Genomic DNA, 26,823 nt, shown 5'->3' on the forward strand with positions numbered 1-26,823 from the left:
TAAGTGGGAAGCCTTCAAAAGCGAAATGTCGAGAGCTTGTACGTGCCTGTCAGAATAAAAGGTAAAGGTTTAGGAAACCTTTGTTTTTAAGAGATATTAGGGCCCAGGTTAAGAATAAAAAAGAGGTGCACAGCAAGTAGGAACAAATGAGGTGCTTATGGAGCATAAGAAATGCAAAAAAACACTAAAAAAAAAAATCAGGAAGGCTAAAAGTAGCCAGAGTTGTCCTAGCAGACAAGATGAAGGAGAATTGTAAGGGATTCTACAAATATGTTAAGAGCAAAAAGGATTACAAGAGACAAAATTGAAAGATCAGAATGGTAATCTATGCGTGGAGCCAAAAGAGATGGGGGAGATCTTAAATTAATTCTTTGCGTCTGTATTTACTCAGGAGACAGGCACAGAGTCTATAGAAGTGAGGCAAAGCAGCATTGACTTCACAGACCCTATACAGGTGACAGAGGTGGCGTTTGTGTCTTAGAGTGGATAAGTTCCCAGAGCCCGTTAGGGTGTTCCTTCAGATCCTGTGGGAGACAAGTGTAGAAATTGCAGGGGCCCTAGCAGAGATATTTAAATCGTTAGCGACAGGTGAAGTACCAGAGGATTGAAAGCCAGCTAATGTTGTTCCCCTGTTTAAGAAAGGCTCTAAAAATAAACCAGCAAATAATAGGCCTGACATCAGTAGTGGGAAAGTTGTTAAGGGACCGGATATACAAGTATTTGGATAGACCTGGACCGTTTAAGGATAATCAGCATGGCTTCTTGTGTGGCAAGTCGTGTCTAACCATTATAGAGTTTTTCATGGAAGTTACCAAGAAAGTTGATGAAGGCAAGGCAGTGGATGTTGTCTACATGGACTTTAGCAAGGCATCTGACTAGGTCCCACATGAGAGGTTGGTCAAGAAGGTTCAGTCACTCAGCGTTCAAGATGAAGTAGAAAAATGAATTAGATATTGGCTCTGTGGGTGAAGCCAAAGACTGTTAGTAGATGGTTGCCTCCTTGACTAGAGGCCTGTGACTAGTGGAGTGTCAGGTCCATTGTTGTCATCAATATATATGATAGTGGTTAACTGAATCGGCAAATTTGCAGATGACACCAAGATCGGGAGTGTAGTGGACAGCGAGGAAGACTATTAGAGCTGGCAGCGGGATCTGGGAAAATGGCAGATGGAATTTAATGCAGACAAGTATAAGGTGTTGCACTTCAGTTGGCCCAACCAGGGTAGGTCTTACACAGTGAACAGTAAGGCACTCAGGAGCGCTGTAGGTCCATAAATTCATTGAAAGTGGCAGCACAGACAGATATGTTCATAAAGAAAGCTTTTGGTACACTGAGCTTCATAAATCAAAGAAATGAGTACAGGAGATGGGATGTTATGTTGAAGTTGTATAAGACGTTGCTGAGGTCTAACCTGGAATATTGTGTGCAGTTTTTGTCACCTACATACAGGAAAGGTGTAAATAAGATTGAAAGAAAGTGCAGAGAAAATTTACATAGATGTTGCTGTGACTGAGTTATAAGGAAAGACTGAATAGGTTAGGACTTTACTCCTTGGAACGCAGAAGACAGAGGGGAGATTTGAAGAAGATACACAAAATCATGAAGGGATAAATAGAGTAAATGCAAGCAAAGTTTTCCCATTGAGGTTGAGTAGAATTACAACTACAGATCATGGGTTAAGGGTGAAAGATGAAAAGTTTAAGGAGAACATGAGGGGAAACTTCTTCACTCAGAGGGTCACGAGTGTGTGCAACTAGCTGCCAACGCAAATGGTGCATGCGTGATGTGAGATCAATTTCAAAGTTTAAGAGAAGTTTGGATAGGTACATGGATGGTAGTGTTATGGAGAGCTCTGGTCCCAGTGAAGGTCAATGGAAGCAGGCAGTTTAAATGGTTTGGCAAGACTAGATGGGCCAAAGGGCCTGCTTCTATGCTGTGCTTTTCTCTGACTCCATGAGTCAGTCTTCATTACAGATTCAAAGGTGGAAAGAGTCGGTAACCTTAAGTTCCTGGGTGTTATCATTTCAGAGGATCTGTCCTGGAACCAGCACACAGTGCCATTTCAAAGGCGGCATGGCAACACCTCTAATTTGCATAGATTTGACGTGTCATCTAAAACTCTGACAAACTTTTATAGATGCACTATGGAGACTATCCTAACTGGTTGCATCATGGTCTGATATTGAAACACCAATGCCCAAAAACAGAAAACCCTATAAAAAGTGGTGGATACAGCCCAGTCTGTCACAGGAAGAGTCCTCCCCACTGTAGAGTACATTTACAAGTTCTGCCATGAGAAAGTAGAATCCATCATCAAGGACTCCATCAATTCATGCCATGCTCTCTTCTCCTTGCTGCCATAGGGAAAGAGACACAGGAGTCTTTAGTCCCACACCACCAGCTTCGGGAACAGTTATTTTCCTTCAACTAACAGGCTTCTGAACCAGCATGGATAACTTCACTCAGCTCAACACAAAACTAATTCCACAACCTATGGACTCACTTTCAAGGATTCTACAATTCATGTTCTCTGTATTATTCATTTATTTATTCTGTGTTTGCAGTTTGTTTTCTTATAAACATTAGTTATTTGGCAATCTTTGTAGTTTTTCATTGATTCTATTGTATTTCTTTGTTCTACTGCAAATGCCTGCAAGAAAATGAATCTCAAGGTAGTAAATTTATGAAAATAAATTTACTTTGAACCTTGCACTTTCACTTTGATACTCTTCTAGTATTAGTGTATTAAACTCTCCATGTCTGATTTATGCTTTCCTTTTTTTGCCCTATCCAAACACGTTGTCATCTGGGGCTCTTTATTTGTGAGTGCCGCTCTTTTTCTTTGTGGAGCATATTTACTTAGAACGCCGTGAATCTCCTTTTTAAATATGCCATTACTCTGAGACCAAGTTACCTTCTAGTAGCTGTTTCCAGTCCACTTTTGTGACATCACTTCTCAGTCTAGTAAAACTGGCCTTGCCCTAATTCATTGTTCTCCTGGCAATAAAAGATATACATGGCAACATGGAGTCCACAAATTAATACAAATGACATTCCTCTCCTTGACAAAATGAAGGAATTCTAAAAGTGCAAGTGTTCCACTATGATACTCCAAACAGGGCAGATATAGATTTTATTTATATTATCGTTTATATTTATGCATTTGCAAGATTTTATTAGCCAGATAATTATAGAAATAGCCAAGTAAAGAAAGTCACTACAATTTAAATCAGAGTATAGAAGCTGTAAGTTACAGTTCTGAATATACAACTCTAACAATCAGAAACTTTGATATGTATTATCAGAAATGATTAAATACATACTTTCAAAAACTTCGAGACAAATTTTCTAAATAAAAATAATGCTGACAGTGAAGTTGAAGATTGATAAATCACCAAATTCCTATATGATGGCTCTCATGGGTATAGGAAGGACAGAAATGATAAAATATACAAAAATAAAATCAAAACATAATTTCACATGCAGTTGTGATATTTAACTAAATAAGGACAAAACATTAACAGGGCATTCTTCAGAATTACATGCAGAGTGCTTCCAAAAAGTATTGTCAATACACTTTAGGAAATAATGAAGAGCATAAACTTACTTGACATACTGGTAGGCCTGGATCTCGACTGTAAGGCGGAAGGGATCCTCTCTCTGAAACTTTTCCTAGAAACAAATAGAAGTCAATTAGTATACAAGATCATCTTGTGCTGCAAATTAGAGGAGAGACACAAACATCTTTTAGATGCTCAGAATGGCACATCACTGATTAATAACGCTAAACTAAATGATGGCACTCAAAGAGATTGGGCAACTTCATACCACTGAGAAATTTAGCATACAAGTACTGTTAGCAATAAGGTAACTGAAATAGTGGCCCACCTGACAAGGGGATAGAGTATTAGAAAAAGGAAGTTTTGCTGCAATTCCTTACATCTTTGACAAGATCGTACTAGGAGTATACACAATTTTTTATCAGCTTTGGGGTAAGATATACGTATCTTAGAAATAACAAAATTAAGATTCACCGAATTTATTCTTGAGTTGAAAGAGTTGACTTCTGAAGAAACAAGTAAATGGATCTATACTGTTGTATTTTAGAAGAACAAGAGGTGGTATGTAAAGCTTGTACACTGGATGAAATCCACATAGGATATTTAGCTGGGATCAAGGCATTAAAAACGCATGTAGCCTTACAAAACCAAATATTTAATGATCGTTCCTACAAAAATAACACTGAGGAATAACTAGAATGGTAACAAACTTTTTTTAGATTTTGGGGAGAAAAGTCTGGAAGAGAGGCACGTCATAAAAAAGGTACAGCCTATTTTTATTTCTTTATTTGAAGATTTGAACTTATCACAAAAGATTAAGGACTATTAGAACATGAATGCTTAATAGAAGTGGTTTCTACAAATGTGAAGTGCACTATAAGGTTGCAAAGTACATACCAACAAACCTATAAATTCAAAGGTGCAGTTCCTCAAAGTTAAATCAGCTTTTACAGACTATGCAAACACACATACACACAGGTACATAAGGTACAGAGTTTTAAAAAGTTTAAATTTGTGAACTTTTAGCTGTTTAAAATCTATAAACCCTTATTGCTAAGTAATTTACCAGATACTTTTGCCATGTTCTCCATTATAAACATTCCACTGCCTGAGTCACTTTTCCATATATGGACCAGTTTTCAATATTTTGAACATCTGTTGCTGTAAAAAGGTACCCAGTGATTTAAAAAAAATAGCCACAATGGTTTGAACCTAGAATAGAGATAGAATTTGTTCGTAGCAGGAGCTAAAGAAACTAAAGCAATGGGTAAAGATGGCAATGTACAGTATTTAAGGTCTTGGAACAGGAAGCTGGAAGGTTCTAACTGCAAAAACCAGAGGCGGGGTAAAGGTCGAAGAATTTTTCTTTCCTCCAGAAATAATGCTATTTTTTTATATATGGAAGGGTGAATCATAGAAATTTCCATTCCAGGAGTTGCCATTCAACCCAGGGCCAGCCAAAAGAAATCTTAGCTCAGCTGTTCAAAATATAGAGACTGCTAAAGGATAGAAAAAGGAAAGACGGAAGGAATGATTATAAACATGGGCTGGTAACATACTTCTTTGCTTTTCTATTTCATAGAAACATAGCTGAAAAAATATCACCAATATTTCATACCTTTCTCCCCTCTCATTTTCTCATTATGAATGCAAGAAACAGTTATGACACAATAGATAGATAGACATACTTTATTGATCCCGAGGGAAATTGGGGATATATATATATATATATATATATATATATATATAAAATTTCCTGCAAAATCTGAAATAAGTTTCAAAAATTCTCTAGCAAAGCAATCTGGCTTAAGAGCTGCAAAGCACAAAAACAAACTAAATCAACAGATTACATAAGTTGAAACAGTCCCAATAACTAAAATCAAAAACTTTTCTGTAAGCTTTGTACAAAGTGACACATATCTTTTAAGAACACTACCTTAGCCAGTCAATATGCAAGAAACCCAAGTATAAGCAAATAGTTCCAATTCAAAATTGAAAAGCAAAGGAATATAGAATTCAAGTTAATGTTACGAAAAACCAAATTCATAATACTATTGCTCTGAAACAACAATTTTTCTAGATCAACTGTTTCTAGATCTGAATTATTTATATTCCCCTAATAGAATCAATTAAAACAATGTTTGTTCCAGATACAGTGATGGACTATTCAAATAAAATGGTCACTATAAATTACTACCCAGTCCAAGTAAATGACAAAAGAACCAAACAGCATTTGACAGGCATGAGAGAATAAGTCACATGGTTACACAGGACAATGGAACAGGAACAGAATCTGCTGGAGCAGGCATGCAATTGAAGAACTGAATGGCTTTTTCCAGGCCATATTATGCTTTTGTACTTTAATATCATCACTGTATTTTGATACATTTTCCCATACTTACCTACTTTTTAATTCTATTCCTCTAGAAATAAACATTAGCATCTGCTTTGCTTTTTCAAATGTAATATCCTTATCAGATTGTGGGCATAACTATTACTAACTGGTGTAACTATGTATTGGGAGCCCCTCATCCCTCCAAAACTGCCATCTTTCCAAGTATGAATGACCTTTCTATTCTAACAAAATGTACTACCCTATATTTATCAGTATTCACTTTCATTTGCTAATCACTTGTCCTTTTGCCCAAATTTATTTTTGCCTTCTTTTATTCTCACCCTAATTATTACCAACATATTTTGAACATTTTAGATTAGATTAAGATTCAACATTTGAGTCCAAATTGTTGATCCTTGCATTGTTGATCCACTCTCTTTTCCTATCAGATTCCTCCTTCTCCAGCCCTTTACCATTCCCACCTACCTGGCTTCACCTATCACTTTCTATCTTGTCCTCCTTCCACTCGCCCCACCATTTTTATTCTTGCACGTTCCCCTTTCCTTTTCTGATTAAGGGTCTTAGCCCAAAAGATCAGCTGTTTATTCATTTCCATAGATGCTGCCTGACTTGCTGAGTTCCTCTAGTAGTGTGTGTGTGTGTGTGTGTGTGTGTGTGTGTGTGTGTGTGTGTGTGTGTGTGTGTGTGTGTGTGTGTGTGTGTTGTTCTGGATTTCTAGCATCAGCAGAATTACTTATGCTTATGATGCTTGAAGCAATCTGCTAAATTTCCTTCTTCCAATGTCCATAGATATTCCTCACTCCTACTCTATCTGAGTTACCCAGCAACCATTCTGTTATCTGTGACTTGACTCAATATTCTATAACTTTAATCACATGAAAATTAGAATACCTTACTGAAGGCTTTGTGAAAATCAAGAAAAAACACCTCATATTCCCTGTCTAGGTAGCGTCCAACCTGATGGCATGAACATCAATTTCTCCAACTTTCAGTTATTTTCCCCTCCCCCTTCTTCAATACCCTACTCTGGCCTTACCTCTTCACCTCATCTGCCTATCACCTCCCCTTTGTGCCCTTCTTCTTTCCTTTTCTCCCATGGTCTACTCTCCTTTCCTATTAGATTCTTCCTTCCCTAGTCCTTTACCTTTTCCACCTATAACCTCCCAATTTCTTACTTCATCCCCCCTCCTCCACTATCTTCTGGCTTGTCCTCCTTCCCCTCCCACATTCTGGCATCTTCATCCTTGCTTTCAGTCTCAATACAGGGTCTTGACCTGGAACATCGATTGTTTATTCATTTCCCTAGATGCTGCCTGACCTGCTGAGTTCCTCCAAAATTTTGTATTGCTCTAGAAAAATATTTACTGCTTTCCCAGCATCTTTAATCTCACCTCCTCATAAAAGTCAACAGTGTTTTTCATTCGAATCTATGCTAACAATTTCTTATATTTTGTTTGCAAATAGACTTCTTTACTTTAATAAGAATTCTGGCATTTGTCCTACCACTAATGTAACACTAATTAGTTAATAATTCACTGGACCTACCACAACTTAAATACAAAAATCTGCTACTCTTCTGGGACCATTCCTTTCTTCTAACAATTTTTAAAATCTGCACAATAATGCTTCTATCTCTTTGATAGATTCTTTTAAAATGTGTGGATGCAATCCATCTGGACTGTGAGAGATCTATCCTCCGAATTTGATTAGCTTATTTAATATACTCCCCTTGTCTATTTTAAATGCTCAGAGAAGCATTTCAGGAAGTCTCATGAGTCCTTAGTCTGCTTGTCTTTAAGTAGAATAGATTTTTCCTGCACTTCCTGCTGAGTCTATTATGTATCTCAGGAGTTCTAAAACCTTATTCACTTTAACTACCTCTGCCTCCAGTACACAATTAACAAATGGGGCAAATGAAATCTCCTTAGCTTTAGAAAAAAAAAGAAGCACTTCCTTAATTTTTCTGCAATTTCTTCATCTGCCTCTTTCCTACAATTGGGAAATCCACATACTAAGCTTGATTGTGAGAATGACCCTTCATCATCTTTTATTGCTATCCACATGATTTTACTTTTACGTTCCTCATTATTCCTTATAAATGCAGTCTTGCCTCCCAGAAACCACAACCCATTGATATAGATTTATCGTCAATAAGACTAGAATTATTTAATCAAAGTCTTGATTATATTTCACAACTTTTCAAATAGGTTATAATTTTCTATGTCTTAAACCTTAGTATTGTTCGTTTTCTGTACTAACGTTTAAAACATAGGAAATCACCTTACAGTATTTGGCTCCTCCCAGTGCATGACTGGCTCCAGCTTCCCTACTCTGCTTAAGCACTGATGGGAATGACTGAAAGTCACATCGATGGGTTTGCTAGATGATGACCAATTCCAAACCAACTCTGTAACAAAGTAGAAAATGGTCAGTCTCTTGAACTCCAAAGTAACTCAAAAAAATTGTTCAGAAAAGTATTGTACATGCAACTTTAGTTGCCTTAACTTCAAATAAACATAGCAGCTTAGCGTCCAGGCCAGATCACCCCTAGGAAACTAGATTACAGCTTGTTGCAAAAATTCCCATCCTGACTGGAAGCTTGAATGCCATGTCTGGCACAGCCTGCCAAGTTTTGCCAGATCATACTTAATGTATATAGCACATGTAAATTTCTGTGATGACATAAAAGCCATCTTCCTGGTGGTTCCCAAAGCAAGAAATACAAGTAATGCATTATTAATAACACTTTTTCTGTTATTAAAAAAATATGGTAAATGATCATCGCAAACACTGAAGAGGCAAGAAAAGGCGAGGCTAACTCGAGGGTCAAGGAATGCGGGTGTGACATAAAGGAGCAAGGTCAAGGCATGTACAAGGAGGATTGGTCAAAGCAAGGTCAAGACACAGGTGAGGCAGAATCGGACACACAAAGCAGAGGAATTACAAAGCCTGTCCACCTAAACCAAGAGTGAGATCTGATCGATCTAAGCACTGGGCCAATTTGTAAAGGTCGGTTTCAGGCCAGAATGTGGTGGCAGGGACCATTCCCAGAGCACATCGAAGTAACAGGGCCCACATCTTAGAGCGAGGAATGACCCGATATTTCGGTGATTGAAATGCCAGGTCGGACAGATCGAAAAAGGCAGGGTATCGAGACCAAAGGCAAAGGTTGGGCCAGTTCTGCTGCTGCTCTGCAATGTTGTCCACTCTTGGCACTGAGACTGAGGCTGTGGGCCTGCTCCAGCTGCTCCTGGTTTCATGTCTACGACTCTTTTTTGTTCTGAATGCCATTGCTTGCTTTTATTGTTTATACATTTATGTTATTTTTCTCTCTCTGCGCATTGGGTGATTGTTGGTCTTTTTTTTTTAATGGGTTCTTTTCGGTTTCTTGTTTTGTGGCTACCTATAAGGAGATTAATCTCAAAGTTGTATAATATATACATACTTTGATAATAAATGTACTGTGAACTTTTCTAGGAACTTTTGTCATCAGTATATACCATAAAGCACATGTTCAAAACCACCCAACCTCAATGCCAGTACATATATAGCAGGAAGCTGTGCCAAACAATTTCTCATTTGCCTGCCTTGGTCCATCCACAAAGATGTTACAGCCAAGAAACTTCACCAGCACCTTCATAACTTTAGGAGGATGAAGAAATTTGGCACGTCCCTGTTGACTTGTCAATTTTTATTGATGCACTACAAAAAGCATCCTATCTGGACACATCACAGCTTGGTATGGTAACTGCTCTGCAATATACAAGAAAATGAAAAGGGTTATAGACACAGCTCAGCAGCCTCTCCATGAAGTATAGTGCCCTATACTTCTTGCTTCCTCAGTAAACCAGCTAGCATAATCAAAGACTCCAACCATCCTGGATATTCTCTCTTCTCCAATCTCCCATCAGGCAGAAGATACAAAAGCCTTGAAGTATGTAACACTAGGCTCAAGGGCTACTGTTATTTGACAACTGATTGGTTCCATACTAAGGAAATTAGACCCTTGACCTCACAAACTACCTTATATTCTTGCGCCTTATTATCTACCTGCACTGCACTTTCTCTGTAGCTGTTGGACTTTATTCTGTACAATGTTATTGCAGCTTTTAAAAACTGCCATCAAAAGCAAACCACATAAGTGATAGGCAATGATTATGAGGGATTCCAGTTGAGATTTGGCAGTGGGGCAGCTGTGGATAACCAAGTACTGTGCTAATGCAACAAATATCAGGAGTAACACATACAAGATGTTGGAACTCAGCAGGTCAGACAGCATCTATAGAATGAAAATGCACAGAGACCCTACATTAGAACTGGAAAGGAAGGGAGAAGAAGTCAGAATAAGTTGTGGAGAGTACAAACTAGAAGGCAATAAGTGAAGCCAGGTGAGTGGGGGAGGGGGATGAATTAAAAAGCTGGGAGTTGATAAGTGGGAAATGGCTGAAGAAGGAATCTAGGAGAGTAGAGTAGACCAAGGGAGAAACAGAAGGAAGAAGGGCACAAGGGGGAGGTGATAGGCAGGTCTGGAGAAGAGAAGTGGTAAAAGGAAAGCCAGATTGGGGAATGGAAGAAGAGGGAAAGGGGAGGGCAAAATATTACTGGAAGTTAGAGAAATCGATGTTCATGCCATCAGTTTAGAGGCTACCCAGACAGAAAATGAGGTGTTGCTCCTCCAACCTGAGAGTGACCACATCATGGCAGCATCAGAGGCTATGTACAGACATGTTGGAATAGGAATGGGGATTGGGATTAAAATGGTTGGCCACCGGGAAATCCTGTTTATTTTGTGGATAGAGTAAAGATGCTCATCACAGCAATCCCCCAGTCTACATTGGGTCTCACCAAAGTAGAGGAGGCCCACATCAGGAGCACTAGATACAATAAACCAGGGGTCCCCAACCCTTTTTGTACCGCGGACCAGTTTAATATTGACATTATTCTTGCAGACAGGCCGACTTGGGTGGGGGGAGGGTGTTCAAGTAGGGTTGCCAACTTTCTCACTCCCAAATAAAGGACAAAAGTAGCAGTCAAATATGGGACACTTGTGTTTACCCTGAAAAAGACTACCATGACCATGAAGCCTTGCGCGGGCACCTGTGTGCACATGTGTGACATGCGCGGGCACCTGTGTGCGCATGTGTGACATGCGCATACATGACGTGCTCATGTGTGTACGTGCCGATTTTTTTTTCTACAAATCGGTTTTGGCTTAATCTTCCCGATTCTGTTAAGTGAAACTACACTGTACATACATTATTTCTACTTTATATAGGCTGTGTATTTATCGTATCATTCCTGCTTTTACTATATGCTAGTGTTATTTTAGGTTTTATGTGTTATTTGGTATGATTTGGTAGGTTATTTCAAGTTCAACAGCGTGTGACAGGGAATGAGGAAAGGTGAAGCTGACTCATATTGTTTCATATCGCCAAATCATATCATTTCCTCGTGGCCTGGTAAGCACATGCTTTGCGGCCAGGTGGTTGGGGACTGCAATAAACAACCCCAACAGATTCGCAGGTGAAGTATTGCTTCACCTGAAAGGACTGTTTGGGGTCCTGATTAAAGGCATGTGAGGAGGTGAATGAGCAGGTGTAGCACTTCATCTGCTTGCAGGGATAAGTGCCAGGAGGGAGATTAGTGGGACAAATGGACAAGGGAATTACAGAGGGTGTGAACCCTAGGGAAAACAGAGAGTTGGGGTGAGGTAAAGGTGTGTTTGGTAGTGGGATCCCATCAAAGATGGCAGAAACTGTGGAGAATATTGAGACTGATAAATTAAAAGAAATTAGTATAGTTTGAAAACTGAATTGAATTGACTTTATTGAATTCAAAATTCAGCAGAGTACACTTAAAGGCGGCAAGAAAAGCGTCAAATGTCAAAAGGGCAGAGTTTAGGCAAAAGCAAGCAGTAAGGGACAGAGTTTAAAAGTAATAGGGAACCAATATCTTGAATTAGCTTCATTATTATGACACATGTTATTCTATGGCAACAATACAGTTCAACCAAAGTTAGAAATCAAAAGAAGGGTGTTGAAAGAACTGAGTACCATCAGCAAACTGGTGGAACTTGCTGGTGTTTTCAAATAACACAGCCAAGGGTCACATCAGTGAGAAATAGCAAGGGGTTAAGGTCATATCCATAAGATAACGTAAATAGATTCCAGATGCTTGCTCACAGAAAGAAAACAAATCAGGAGGGTAAGCCAAACTATTAAATGAATTCCTTTCAATGAGGCCTGGAATAGGTCACTTCCTTTCCCTTTAACTAAACAGAGTGCAATGTAATTCATTGAAACCAAAAGCATTGGTTTAAAATACAGGTTGAAGGAGGTTATTTTAGTTGCACAACCACAATGAAGAATCTGCTATTCAAAGCAATGCAGATCAGAACAAAAATTACTTTACCAAAACTTCAGTTAGTTTAAGCAAAGAACCAAATTTTAATGTTCCCCATTTTTGGTTCAAAAGCTAAAACAGATAAGTATTTTCAAATTTCTCATATGGAACAAGATTTACTATCAAGGTAGGCATTAACTATTTGTGTTGTGTCAAGTTGAACTGATATAGCACCTTTTGATTAGTTGTCAACAGGCAAGTCACAAATGGGAAATTAATCTTAAAAAAGCATAGTCTTTATGAAAAGGTATAACCATTCTTCCTTGAAAATTGGAAGACTATATGCAACTATATGACTGCAAGTGAAATTTGTGATGCAGTTTAAGAGTTTGTAAAATGCAAAGTAAATTTGGATGCTTATCGGATGTCAGTATAATTTTGGAAGAATGCAAAACATTTTATCTATTGCGCTGTCTCACAGCATATTTCCTCCCAAAGGATACTCATTAATTTGGAACCCAGAAATTACTCCAAAATACCGCCACAACCCTTGGATAAGGTCATTTCCCTTCAACAACTGAAAAATCATTATGTTTTTTAGCAAATTCTTGAGTGATATTGTGTTCTATTTCTGCATGTATTGAGTACATATACCAGATGGAGATTCTAAACTTTTAAGTCAAATTTCTTCAAATGGCACTTACATTCAGCATTTACAGTATGACTGGCTTCGTGGAACGTGTTTCTTGAAATGGCAATGCTTCTTGATTTTCATATTTAGGAAAACTCTGTTCCTAACCTTTGCACTGTTTGAATAGTCTTTTTAAACCAGAGATATACGACATTAAAAGAACTCTATCCTCCAACCAAGGAACTGAGATTTTTAAAATTTAACTTGAACACAGCACTCAAAAGTTTAAAAGTTCAAGTACTATCAAAGTACTTATATATTACCATATAGTACTTGAGGTTCATTTTCTTGCATACATTTACAGGGAAAAGTACAACAGAGTTCACAAAAAAAAAACACAAAAACACTTTTTCAAACAACCAATGTGCAAAAGACAAACTCTGCCAATGTAATGGATATTGACTGTCCAGGGCCCAGGGGGCTTTTTTGTCAATCTCAGCTTTCTAACACAGCAGCTGACACTTCTAGGAAATCAAAGAGTTGCTTTTATGTTAAACTTCTAACCAACATTCCTTGCTCGGTTTCTTATTGTAAACAAGAACCAGTCTTCAGCTCTAAATGTAAATTGCAAGCAATAATCAGTCTGAAGCTAAGGCCATGTCCACACTAGAGCAGATAATTTTGAAAACGCTGGTTTCGTATAAAAATGACAGGCATCCACAATAGGTGTTTTTGAAAATACCTTTGTCCACATTAAAACGGATATTTGGGCAAATCTCCTCCTACTGGGCATGCGCAGGACACACAGAAAACCAGTGAAGAGGAAACGGTACACCTGGTGCGTGTTTGTCCAGTTACAGACTAGAAAAACTTCAAAGGAAATTGCCAAACGAAAGGCTTAGTGCGCATTTGTCCAGAAACATTTCCTACAGCCATAGTCTCTTCACCGATGAAAGGGACAACAGCTACAACAAAATGCAATATGGCTTGTTACTGGGCAAAAGTGAAACTTGCTGTTACCTCATTTGTTTGCCTTTACTTTTGCCATGCCTTTGTGTATTATCTCGCTGTATTTAACATGTGCAATAAAACGAGTTACTTGGCAAAAGTGACAATTGCATATATTGAACAGTTGCACAAGCAGTACATTAATAAAGCACCTTGTTAAATGTATACAACATGTCTGCATCAGTGTTATCTTGTATTTCCAAACAATGTTACATTAAGGCTGTTACACATCTATTGTCAGATATTGTTGTGGTGTTGGAGGTTGTGTTCAAGAAAATAATGAAATGCCGCACTGCCGCCACCATTTATTCCAGCACATCATGACAACAGTTTTTAAAATAGCCGGTTACCTCATACACACTACGCTGGATATTAGGCGTTTTCAGATTTATTCACTCTGGAGAGCATTTCTGAACAGCTCCATTTTCGGGGGAGGAAAACGCCGTTTCATTGTGGACGGAGGATCAAAACGAAGAGAAAAAGCTTCTGTTACGGATTTATCCGGTCTAGTTTGGACGTAGCCTAAAAGGACAGCTTTGCAAACAAACTGCACAATGTATACAGCATGGGGCTCACCGCTTAAGAGATGATGTGCAAGACAATGGGGTGATGTTAATTGGGCCTGTATCAAACCAAACAACACTAAGTTATTTAGGTCAAGGAAACTTGTAGACCAGACCAAGACTATTACTTAGCACATCAAAGAGTGGATCTTATCAATAGTTGGAAGATTCATATACTCAGAGAGTCAGCACTCACAGCATTAGTTTTGCTACCAATTCCCATGGGTATCTTGACAATACAGTTGGCCCTCCTTATCCGCGAGGGATTGGTTCCGGGACCCCTAACGGATACCAAAAAACACGGATGCTAAAGCCCCTTATTCAACCTGTCTAAATGTGGTGGACCTTAGGACCCAGCGGAACCCCGGACCTTATTTAACTTGTCTCAGTACAGTGGCCATTCGGACCCGGTGGCAGAGCTCTGAATTCGCAGTGTTTCTGTTCACAAAAATAATCACAACCACGATTTTAAATAAAGTGGAAATAATAAAGCAATCGGAAAGAGGTGAAACACGATCAGTCATTGGAAAAGTGTTAGGCTACAGTTGGTCAACGATTGGAACAATTTTAAAGGATAAAGTGAGAAAGGCCCTGCCCTAATGAAAGCTACAATTATTACTAAGCAACGCAGTAGTTTAATTATTGGGTTTTGGGGTTTTGAGTTTTTGATCCTCCACATCAACCCGGCACGGATGGAGAGCACGCTCAGGAGCGGTCTGTCGTTGGATCGAACTCAGGAATTTCCGTTCCCGAGCCCGGCGCTGAAACATACATTTCTTAAGTGTTTTATATGCATAGAAAGGTAAAATATATACTATATACTAAGACAAATATTTGATTAACTGATGCTAAATAATACCGGATATACCTGTTCCAACTTAGTTAGTAAGAGAACTTCCTTTTTTTAATCCCGATGCACGATAACCTATGCACATCCTCCCGTATATATTAAATCATCTCTAGATAATTTATAATACTTAATACAATGTAAATGCCTTGTAAAATAGTTGTTATACTACATTGTTTAGGGAATAATGACAAGAAAAAAAGTCTGTATGTGTTCGAACAACAAATGCTGGAAGAGCACTTCCGGGTTTTCTCAAATCGCGGTTGGGTGAATTCGCGCATACGGAACTTGTGGATAAGGAGGGCTGACTGTACCTCTCCCCACCCTATCTCTTGTAATGTCTTTTTTCTCAGTCCCTTTGTCTCCACCACATCTGTTCCCAAGATGCAGCCTTTCCAGGATATCAGAGATGTCCTCCTCCTCCAAAGAACAGGGTTTCCTTCTTCCACCATTGATGCTACCCTCACCTGCATCTTCTTCATTTCCCAAACATCTGCACTCACACCATCTTCCCGCTGCCTTAACAGTGATAAGAGTTCCTCTTGTCCTCACCGACCACCCCAGTCTTTTAGATTAGATTAGATTAGGAGGACACACAGTCCTCTTTTATTGTCATTTAGTAATGCATGCATTAAGAAATGATACAATATTCCTCCGGTGTGATATCACAAAACACAGGACAGACCAAGACTGAAAAAACTAACAAAATCACATAATTATAACATATAGTTACAACAGTGCAACAATACCATAACTTGATGAAGAACAGTCCATGGCACAGTAAAAGAGTTCAAAGTTTCTCGAAAGTCCCACATCTCACACAGACAGGAGAAGGAAGAAAACTCTTCCTGCCATGCCCGACCACAGTCCGACTCTGAATCGTCCGAAAACTTCGAGCCTCCGATCAGCCCTCCGACACCGAGTACCAAGCACCATCTCTATCCGAATGATTCAACCTCAATCTCTGTCGCCAGCAGCAGGCAAAGCCGGGGATTTTGAGGCCTTCCCTCCGGAAGATTCTCGACCGTGCAGTAACAGCAGCAGCAGACCGGCGTTTCAGAAATTTCTCCAGATGTTCCTCTGTGCTTTCACATCTGTCTCCATCAAATCAGACTTGTCCAACACATTTGATTCCAACACATTATTCTTTGCAGCTTCTGCCATCTCCAAAGGGATCCTACCAGCAAACCTATCTTTACTCTCGACCCCCACCCCCCGCCAACCTCTGTTTTCTGGAGGACCACTCCCTCAGCATTTCTCTTGTCCATTTGTCCCTACCCACTAATCTCCTCCCAGCATTTACCCCTGCAACTGGCCAAAGTGCTAAACCTGCCCATTCACCACCTCCATTCAGGGCCCCAAATAGTCCTTCCAGGTGAGACAACACTTCACCTGTGAATCTACTGGGGCCATCTATTGTATCAATGCCCCCAATGCAGCTGCCTCTACATTGGTGAGACTTGACATAAATTGGGGGACTGCTTTGAAAAGCACCTCCACTTCATCCACCAAAAACAGAACTTCACAGTGGTAAAACATTTTAATTCCTCTTCCCATTCCAGTCCCAAGGACTCCTCTTGTGCCACAATGAGGCCACCCTCAGGTGGAGGAGCAATACCTGAAATTCTTTCTGGGTAGCCTCCAACCTGAAAGCATGAATATCGATTTCTCTCTCTAGTAAAGAAAATTTTCCCTCCACCCTCTTCTCCTACTCACCACTCAGGCCTCTTGCCTCAGCATGGTTTCCTCAAGGGAAAATCTTGCCTGACAGATCTGTTGGAATTCTTTTGAAGAAATAACAAGCAGGATAAACGAAGGAGAATCCGTTGATGTGGTGTACTTGGATTTTCAGAAGGCCTTTGACAAGATGCCACATGAGATTGCCTAACAAGCTATGAGACCATGGTATTACAGGAAAGATTCTAGCATGGATAAAGCAGTGGCTGATTGACAGGAAGCAAAGAGCCCACATGGGGTCTGTGTTGAACCCATTCTTTTTACATTATATGTAAATGATTTGGATGATGGAATTGATGGTGTTGTTGCAAGTTTGCAGATGTTACAAAGATAGGTGGAGGGGCAGGTAGTTTTGAGGAAGTAAGAGGCTACAGAAGGGCTTAGATTTGAGGTGCAAAGGGACTTGGAAGCGCTTGTGCACGATTCCCTAAAGGTTAATTTCCAGGTTAAGTCTCTGGTCAGGAAGGCAAATGCAATGTTTGCATTCATTTCAAGAGAACGAGCATTTAAAAGCAGGGATGTAATGTTGAAACTTTAATAAAGCACTGGTGAGGCCTCACATGAAGTATTGTGAACAGGTTTGGGCCCCTTCTCTTGGACAGGATGTGCTGAAACTTAAGCAGGTTCAAAGGAGGTTCACAAAAATGATTCCATGATTGAATGGCTTGCCATACAAAGAGCATTTGATGGCTCTGGGCCTGTATTCACCAGGATTCAGAAGAATGAGGGGGTGACCTCATTGAAACTTATGAAATGGTGAAAGGCCTTGCTACGGTGGATGTGGACAGGATGTTTCCCATGGTGGGACACACTAAGACCAGAGGACACAACCTCAGAATAGAGGGGTGTTCTTTTAGAACAGAGATGAAGAGGAATTTCTTTAGCCAGAGAGTGGTGAATCTGTGGAATTCCTTGCCATAGGCAGCTGAGGAGCCAAGTCTTTATGTATATTGAAGGCAGAGGTTGATAGATTCTTGATCGGTCGCGCAGAAGGGATATGGTGAGAAGGCAGGAAGTTGGGGTTGAGAGGAAAATTGGAGAGAAAAGTGAAATGGCGGAGTAGACTCAATGTGTCAAATGACCTAATTCTACTCCTATATCCTATGGTCTTGCCTCTTCGCACCATCCTATCACTTCCCATTGGGTCCACCCCTCCCCCCTCCTTCTTCTATGGTTCGCTATCCTCTTCTATGAGATTCCTTCCTCTAGAGCCCTTTACCTTTCCTACCCACCTGGCTTCACCCATCACCGTCTAGCTATCCTCCTTCCCCTTCCCCAACCTTTTTATTCTGGTGTCCAATTCTACCTGTTTTGGAAATCCTTTGAGAAATTATAATTTGGAAATTTTTTAAAAGATATAAATCCTCCGTGAATTTTAAATGTGTTTAAAAATTGTTATCTATATTTAAACATGTATCACTAAAAATAAATGAACTTGGTTTAAACTACATTGCTAGCTGGAAGATTTCCTCCTTGGTGGGGGGGGCGGGCCCTCAAATATTGAGTATTGGCAGCTAAATTTACCATAGAGGCAGTGAGGCTACAGTATAACCTCCTCCATTAAGTGAGGGTACCTGTAGCTATCTGAATCAGATAGGACTAAGATCTTTGTTTGAGTTGAGAGCCCAATACCATTATACAAATAACAAAATAATACTGAGAACATGAATTGTAAGGATCTCTTGAAGGTGCATGTGCATGCCGTAGAATCAGTTCAGAATAATAGTGATTGAAATTATCCATGCCAGTTCAGGAGTCTGATGGTTATAGGCAAAAACTTCCTAAACCTGGTGGTGTGAGACTTAAGACTTCTGTAACTCCTGCCGGATTATAGAGGCAAGAAGAGGCCATGACCTGGATTGGAAGCGGGGGGGGGGGGGGGGGTTAGAGATTGTCTGAGGAGATACAAGAAAGGGTGAGGGTGAGCAGAAGTTTGATTGAAGAAGTTATGGTTTAAGGAAGGTCTTAAGAGGAGGTAACAGCAATGCAGATGCAGAGACGGTCAACAACACAAAGCCAGCACTCAGACAAGTTGCAAGAGTTAAGAGATTTTGAAGGGACATGGAGGTCAATTGGGATAAAAACACGGAGAGATTTGATTACAAAAACTGGAATTTGAAAACATTTAATCTGGGAGCTAGTCCAAGTGACTAAGGAAAAAGGCCAAAGGGTACTAGCATCCAAAATTCTAATTTAGGAAGAAAACCTAAAGTATAAAGTATAACTACAGCCATAAAGAATAACTTCAAAAAATAGAAAATAATACACCCATATAATGTATTGCTAGTTCAAATGAAAATTCTTTTTTTGTGAATTCGTTATACAAGTCTGCTCAGTAAGTACAATACTCCAGTGGGAAGGATGCAGTGTTCAAGTACTGCTTTCAGAAAATCCTTCATCTGTTAAAATGTAAAAGTCCCTGCTGCACGACACAGGTTGGCATACAACCGATGTTACTACCAGAAGCAGCAAACTAAAGCTCCAATCCTGCCACTATTGTGCAAAATCTTTAGGTTACATCTAATTATTTAAGAAATCAGGTGAAATGAAAACTACTGCAATTTGAACAGGTTACACAACAAATCAAAATACATTTGAACTGTGGCAAGTGCATCATTCCTGTACAATTACAATTGGACCGTGAAGTATTCTTGTCTAATGAGCAGATAAAACCACAACTCTGCAAACTCTACAACCCAAAGGTAGCCAAAATGCTATAATAACATTGTCAACTAACTGATAAATATATTACCTGACAAATAGTTTTGTTGCAGAGTGGAAGCACATAATGCCATAAATGCTGCATTAACAGTTTATCGTAGCACAAGGCAAAAAGGCAGAGAAAAAACACCCAAAAAACCAAACAGATTAGTTTAATTCACATAGTGGTTCACAGAAATTTGCAAATAGGTCTAAAATCCATTTTAAAATAATTTAAGGCCCAACCCAAATATCTCAGAGTAATGAACAAAGCCCAGTCTATCATGAAAACCAGCTTCACTTCCAAGTGCCTTGGGAAAGGAACCAACATAACCAAGGACCCATCCCACCTGCCATTCTCTCTTCTCCCCCTTCCATCAGGTAAAAAGTACAAAAGCTCAAGAGCAGGGACAAACAGGCTTAAGGACAACTTCAATCCCACTGTTATCAGACTCTTGTGAACAGACCCTTCATAAATTAGGGATGAATTTTTAAAGTTGAGAAACAACATCTGTTGTGGCCTTACACTTTATTTATCTATCTGCACTGCACACTGTGAAACTGACTTGGATTCAGTGCTTGTTTGAACCCTATATATCAGAATTTGGGTTCTATACAACTTAATAGCTTTTATTCGAGACAACATTAATATGCCATAATTGGTTCTAGGTGTTCTGAAGAATAAAAGAGAAGAGAGAGTGAGCAAGGCATCTTGCTCCGAATTTCATCCAGCATCAAGTCCACCTTGGCAACACCCCTACGGCAGTCAAGTATCCTACTGGGTTACAAAAACAGCCAAAATAGCCAAATGTCCAGAGCTTAGCATTTAATAAAGAGCACAAACAGGTTGATTAGCCAAGCAGTCTATGCTTATGGATCCACTGCAGTGTTTTGATTACCACTATCCCTGGCCTGACAATCAATTCAATCTTTTATTGTTGTCTTAATGCTTCCTGATCTTCCCCTGAAAGTAAGTCACCTCCATATTCTAACAAATTTGAATAAAGTTTCAACTGAATTCTCAAACTGATTTATTATTATCGTAGAAAAGTGACAGATAAAAAACTGAATTGAATTGAATTGACTTTATTACTTGCATCCTTCATATACATGAGGAGTAAAACTCTTTACATTACATCTCCATCTAAATGTGCAATGTGCAATTTATAGTAATTTATAATAAATATTTTTTTCCTCCAAAAATACTTTATCCAGAGTTATTTAAATATAAGGAAAAAAACATTCGTTGACTATGAGTCCTTATTCAATAAAATTATTTACAATAAAATTATGCGTTGACTCTCTGTTCATATACAAATGAAAGATGTTTACAATAAACCATTCATTTACTCTCAACCCTTGGTCAAGAGTTAAGACTTATTAACAATAAAATTATCAACAATACAGGCAGGCGTTGGCTCTAACTTTTTCCAAATTAACAATTCCACCCACTCCTGGGGCACCATGTTGATTACCTGTCCACACCGCTGATGAGGATTAGTCTCCTCCCCACCCAACCCCTCACACTCCCATGGGTGATGAACCTTAAGCTGTGGTCCTTCCCCAACGGGCCTTCGCGGTGGCCACACCAAGCTTGAGTGCATCCCTCAGCACGTACTCCTGCAGGCGAGAGTGAGCCAGTCGGCAGCATTCAGTCACAGACATCTCCATGTGCTGGCAGACCAAAGCGTGTCTTTCACCGAATTGATGATCTGCCAGCAGCATCGGATGTTTGTCTCCGTGTGCGTCCCTGGGAACAGCCCGTAGATCACGGAGTCCTCATAGAAATACAGTTGCATCAGCGTGAATTAAGCATTCTGATGGTCTGATGGAAGAAGCCATCCCAGAGCTGTTGGTCCTGGCTTTTATACTGTGGTACCAGTTCCCGGATGGCAGCAGCTGGAACAGTTTGTGGTTGGGATAACTCAGGTCCCCACTGATCCCTCGGGCCCTTTTTACACATCTGTCTTTGGAAAAGTCCTGAATAGTGGGAAGTTCACATCTACAGATGCACTGGGCTGTCCGCACCTCTCTGCAGAGTCCTGCGATTGAAGGTAGTATAGTTTCCATACCAGGCAGTGATGCAGCCAGTCAGGATGCTCTCAACTGTGCTCCTATATAAAGTTCTTAGGATTTGTGGGCCCGTACCAAACTTCTTCAACCATCTGAGGTGAAAGAGGCGCTGTTGTGCTTTCTTCACCACACAGCCAGTATGTACAGACCACACGAGATCCTCGGTGATGTTTATGCTAAGGAACTTGAAGCTGTTCACCATCTCAAACTCAGATCCACTGATGTCAACCTGTCTCCATTACTAGTTGTAGTCCACAACTAGTTCCTTTGTTTTTGCGACATTGAGGGAGAGGTTGTTTTCTTGACACCACTGTCACGGTGATGACTTCTTCTCTGTAGGCTGCCTCATTATTATTTGAGATTAGGCCAATCAGTGTAGTGTCAGCAGCAAACTTAATTAGCAGATTGGAGTTATGTGTGGTGACACAGTCATGGGTATACAGAGAGTAAAGGAGGGGGCTTAGTACACAGCCCTGAGGAGCTCCTGTGTTGAGGGTCAGAGGTGACAGAGCCCACTCTTACCACCTCCTGGCAATCTGACAGGAAGTCCAGGATCCAGCTACATAAGGCAAGGTGAAGGCGAAGGTCTCTGAGCTTCTTGTCGAGTCTGGAGGGAATTATGGTATTGAATGCTGAACATTAGACCAAGAACATCATTCTTACTTAAGCACAACTATTCTCCAGGTGTGTAAGGACAGTGTGTAGAGCTGTAGCTATTGCATCATCTGTCGATCAGTTGTGTCAGTAGGCAAACTGTAAGGGGTCAGTGTGGGTGGTAGCATGCTGCAGATATAGTCCTTGATCAGCCTTGCAAAGCATTTGCTTATTATTGAGGTGACTGCAATAAGATGCCAGTCATTCAGACATGTTACCTTGGTCTTTGTAGGTACCAGAACAATGGTGGATGTTTTGAAGCAGGAGGGCACTCTACACTGGGAGAGGAAGAGATTAAAAATGTCTGTAAACACACCTGCCAGTTGTGCTGCGCTCATCCTGAGTACTTCCCCTAGGATGCCGTCCAGTCCCATAGCCTTGCAACTGTCCACTCGTTGGAAACACCTGCATACTTCGGCCTCAGAGATGACCAAGCTGCAGGTCACATCAGCTGCAGGTCTCCTCAGGGGCTCAGTGTTGGCAACATCAAATCTAGTGTAAGAATTATTTTAAAACCGTAAACACGAGGAATTCTGCAGATGCTGGAAATTCAAGCAACACACATCAGAGTTGCTGGTGAACGCAGCAAGTGGGTAGCAAAGAAAGTGGGAGGGGGAGGGGGAGATCCAAAATGATAGAAGAAGACAGGAGGGGAAGGGATGGAGCCAAGAGCTGGACAGTTGATTGGCAAAAGGGATATGAGCGGATCCCCTTTCAAATCTCTTACTAGCTCTTCTTTCAGTTAGTACTGACGAAGGGTCTCGGCCTGAAACGTTGACTGTACCTCTTCCTAGAGATGCTACCTGGCCTGCTGCGTCCTCTAGCAACTTTGATGTGTGTTTGTTGTAAAAATGATTTAGCTCGTCTGGGAGAGAGGCAGCGATGTTGGAAACTCCACTGTGTTTAGCTTTGAAGTCTGCAATGGCGTGCAGACTTTGCCATAAGCTGCGTGTGTTGTAGGTGGAAAGTTGTGTTTGAATCTTGTCCCTGTATTGTTGTTTTGCTGCCTTGATGACTTTGCGCAGATCATAGCTGTATTTCTTGAGCTCCTGCTGATTACCAGCAGCAAAAGCCCTGTGTCCTGCAGTAAGTGCTGCTCGCACAGAACTGTTGATCCAGGGTTTCTGGTTTCGATAGACCCCGGCTAATTCCTGGGGGACCAATATCCTTGATGCACTTCCAGATGAAACTCATGACCCCATCCGTGCACTCAGAGACATGCTCATCATGGAAGACATTCCAGTCGACATCATCAAAGCAGTCCTGTAGCATGGAGGCCGACTAGTCAGACCAACAGTGGACAATTTTAACTATGGCCACCTCCTATTTCAGCTTCTGCCTGTACTTTGGCAGCAGCAAGATAGAGGACTAATCCGATTTTCCAAATGGGGGACGATGGAGAGCTTTATAAGTGTTGCGGAAGGGAGAGTAGCAGTGGTCGAGTATGCTATCTCCCGTGTACTCACCTGGATGTGATGACAAAACTTCGGAGAGACTTTAGTCAGCGGCGCTCTATTAACGTTGCTGGCCACAATGTAGGCAGCCTCCGGGTGTGCAGTCTCCAAGGTGCTGATAGTCTCTTACAGTTTCTTGAGAGCCAGGTCAGTATCAGCCTGCAGCAGAATATACACAGCTATGATGATAACAGCCGTGAACTCCCTAGGCAGCCAGAAAGGTCTACAACCAGGTACTCCAGATCTAGGAAACAGAAGGTTTTGAGGGCACGCACATTCCGGGGGACACACCAGGCATTATCGACAATGAGGATACCACACCTCCTTTACTCTTCCCAGAGAGGTTTTTTGGCCTGTGCGCCTGGAACAGGGAGAACCCAGAGGGCTCGATGACATGATTCCGGTATCTCATCGTCAGCTAGGTCTCCACAAATCTCCTCTGATAGGAGATTTGGGCTTTCAGTTCACACAGTTTATTGTCCAGGGACTGAACATTAGCCAGCAGTATGCTAGGGAGCATCTGCCAATTAGCATGCTGTTTCAACCTCACCAGGACACCAGCCCTTCTCCCTTGCCTCCAACGCCTCTTCTGAGATAGCAGCAATGTAGTGGGTGAGCCTCCCATTGATTGCACAAGCAGTGGTTCCCAGTGTAGAAAAGGCGGCACATCGTGGATAAATGCCATTTTCCCGATGTTCAGAGGTGTCAGTCTATCATATCGAATGTGACTATCAGCTACTTGAAGAAATGCAAAGGAAATCACAGAAATTAAAAGTATACTGTAAAGCTGGAATGGAACTTGCAACACGGCCGCTGTACACAGCGCCATCTTGGAAGATTATTTTCCAAGATGGCATCTTGGAAAATTACTCTGGTATAAGTAACTGGAAGTCAAAAATCGGACACTACTTGAGTGGCAAATTGGAAAAAGGTTGCATAAGTTGCATAAAAGAGACATGCAATATATCTGATCTACAATTTTCCTATTATTCCTGAAAATATTCCAAGCCTACTTCTATCTATAGTGAAGCACATTTTGCCAAAAGTCACAGCTGTTGGACGAGTCAGCCCTCTATTCCATGCCAAATTACTTATTCAGCCATGAACAATAAGAAAGCAGAACAGGGGAAAATAACAAGTATAATGTACAGCATTAACAATAAAGTAAAAGATCCCCACTGAGATCAGTGACAAAACAAGTTTTTGACAACAATCACTACTTCAACCTAACCTTCAGCTGATCACCTGTAAACCACCCCTCCAAATGATTCTGGATAACAATGACAATCAAAGCTCACTATGCATGCAATTATCTTGATTTTAATTTTAAATTGCTAATATTACCTTATATTAGCATTCTTAGTAAACTCTGCAAAAAACAGGACCAGGCAATATGCAAAATTAGAATGTATGTGATTGTTTTGTAAATTACATAATGCTCATTTTTCCTGAAATTCCAAATGTTCTAGTGTCACTAGCAGCTTGATTGCATAGATAAGGATGCAGACAATTACAAAAAAAATCTTTGTGCAACATCTCAGGCACACTGTGCACAGAACATTATATACATGAAATAATAGGTTGACGCTTTGAGCACAAAACCAAATACAGTGGTTTCTACTTCCGGTTAACTGGGCCATTGGTTAACCACAGCAGCTGTTTGTTTGGGACAACAGTTAAAGAACAAAAACTAAATTGAGAAGATAGCCAGGATTTCCTTCATTTATTTGGGACATTGCCCCAATTAAGTGGCATAGAGGTCTGTTGTCAAATAATTTCTAACTAGCGTCAGTTGCATGCACTTCCATGGCCATTAGACACTACACTGTGCTTCAAGCAGTTTTTAAAATAGCGTCTATTACATGTTTTTAAGCATTCAGACTTGGAGATGCCCAAAACAGTCAGGAGTGAAAATGAAACAATTTCACTACTTCAGCAAGTTAGGAACTGAGGAATTTGAAGGTATCAACAATCATCTTGAATGTTACAATGAAAGTGAAGAGTTGGAGGATGCAATCATCGAAAGCATTACATGAAGACAGTCCATTATTTGCTTTAGGTGTCTGCACTGATTTCATTCATTTGCAGTAAATCAAAAGAACAAGGTAAGTTCATACCTCCGTCAATAACTACTTAGGTAACTAATACACAGTTTTATAGTACTGTAGAGGTATTGGCAATGTTCTAATTTGTTCTGTATTCATTTAAATACATAAGTTGTTACCCAGTTAAATGGTGATTTGTTTTTTTTTATTACTATTTTAACTATTTCCATGAAACTTTGGCAAATTGGGGCAGCCACCTAATTGGGCTACAACGCACTGGTCGCAATGTGCTCCATTTAACCAGAATCCACTGTATTTACATAAGACAACATAAGAATGTACATAAAAAAGTATATTCTCAAGGATCACCAGTAAAAACATATCATTCTAAGATCCTATGAGAATCGAGGAATACTAAATGGATTACTAATTTAAACAGCCAACAAAGACACTGAGCTGAACAGCCTCCTGCTACATTTTACCTTGCTGATACAAAAAAGAATGAGAAGTCCTGTTAAAATTCAAGGATTGAGTACTGTTTCTCCAGGTGATGCCCAGGATGCGATGAAGGCACCTTAAATGGAAGGTGTTGAGTCTTCCCCTCTTGCTTATCATTTATTGTTCAGGTCTCGCTGCTGTACAGCAATGTGCTACTGACACACAAGCATTGTACATTGCCATCTTTCTTTTTTTGACTCAGAGTCTGGAGTTCACCCAGATTTGTGTGGTGAGGCAGGAAAGAGTTGGTGCACCCTTCCTGATGCGCTTGTTGACTTCTGCATCCAAGGAGAAGCTGTGAATGATGATGGGCCTCTGGTATGTGAACTGATGAACAACATCTAGTTTGTAGTC

The 26,823-nt window shown here is 40.3% G+C and overlaps 1 protein-coding gene across 5 annotated transcripts in view; it reads right to left on the minus strand.

Annotated features, from left to right (window-relative positions):
• The window catches only part of tcf12 (transcription factor 12), a 361,463-nt gene that overhangs the window by 173,673 nt on the left and 160,967 nt on the right, over positions 1-26,823 (minus strand). For all 5 annotated transcript variants that reach the window (XM_072278449.1, XM_072278446.1, XM_072278444.1 and 2 more), the window contains one exon: positions 3,609-3,673. In XM_072278449.1, coding sequence (XP_072134550.1) covers positions 3,609-3,673 — 65 coding nt within the window. The remainder of the gene's footprint in view (positions 1-3,608; positions 3,674-26,823) is intronic.

The sequence above is a fragment of the Mobula birostris genome, chromosome 14 (genome assembly GCF_030028105.1).
Source record: "Mobula birostris isolate sMobBir1 chromosome 14, sMobBir1.hap1, whole genome shotgun sequence".
Taxonomy (NCBI): Eukaryota; Metazoa; Chordata; class Chondrichthyes; order Myliobatiformes; family Myliobatidae; genus Mobula; species Mobula birostris.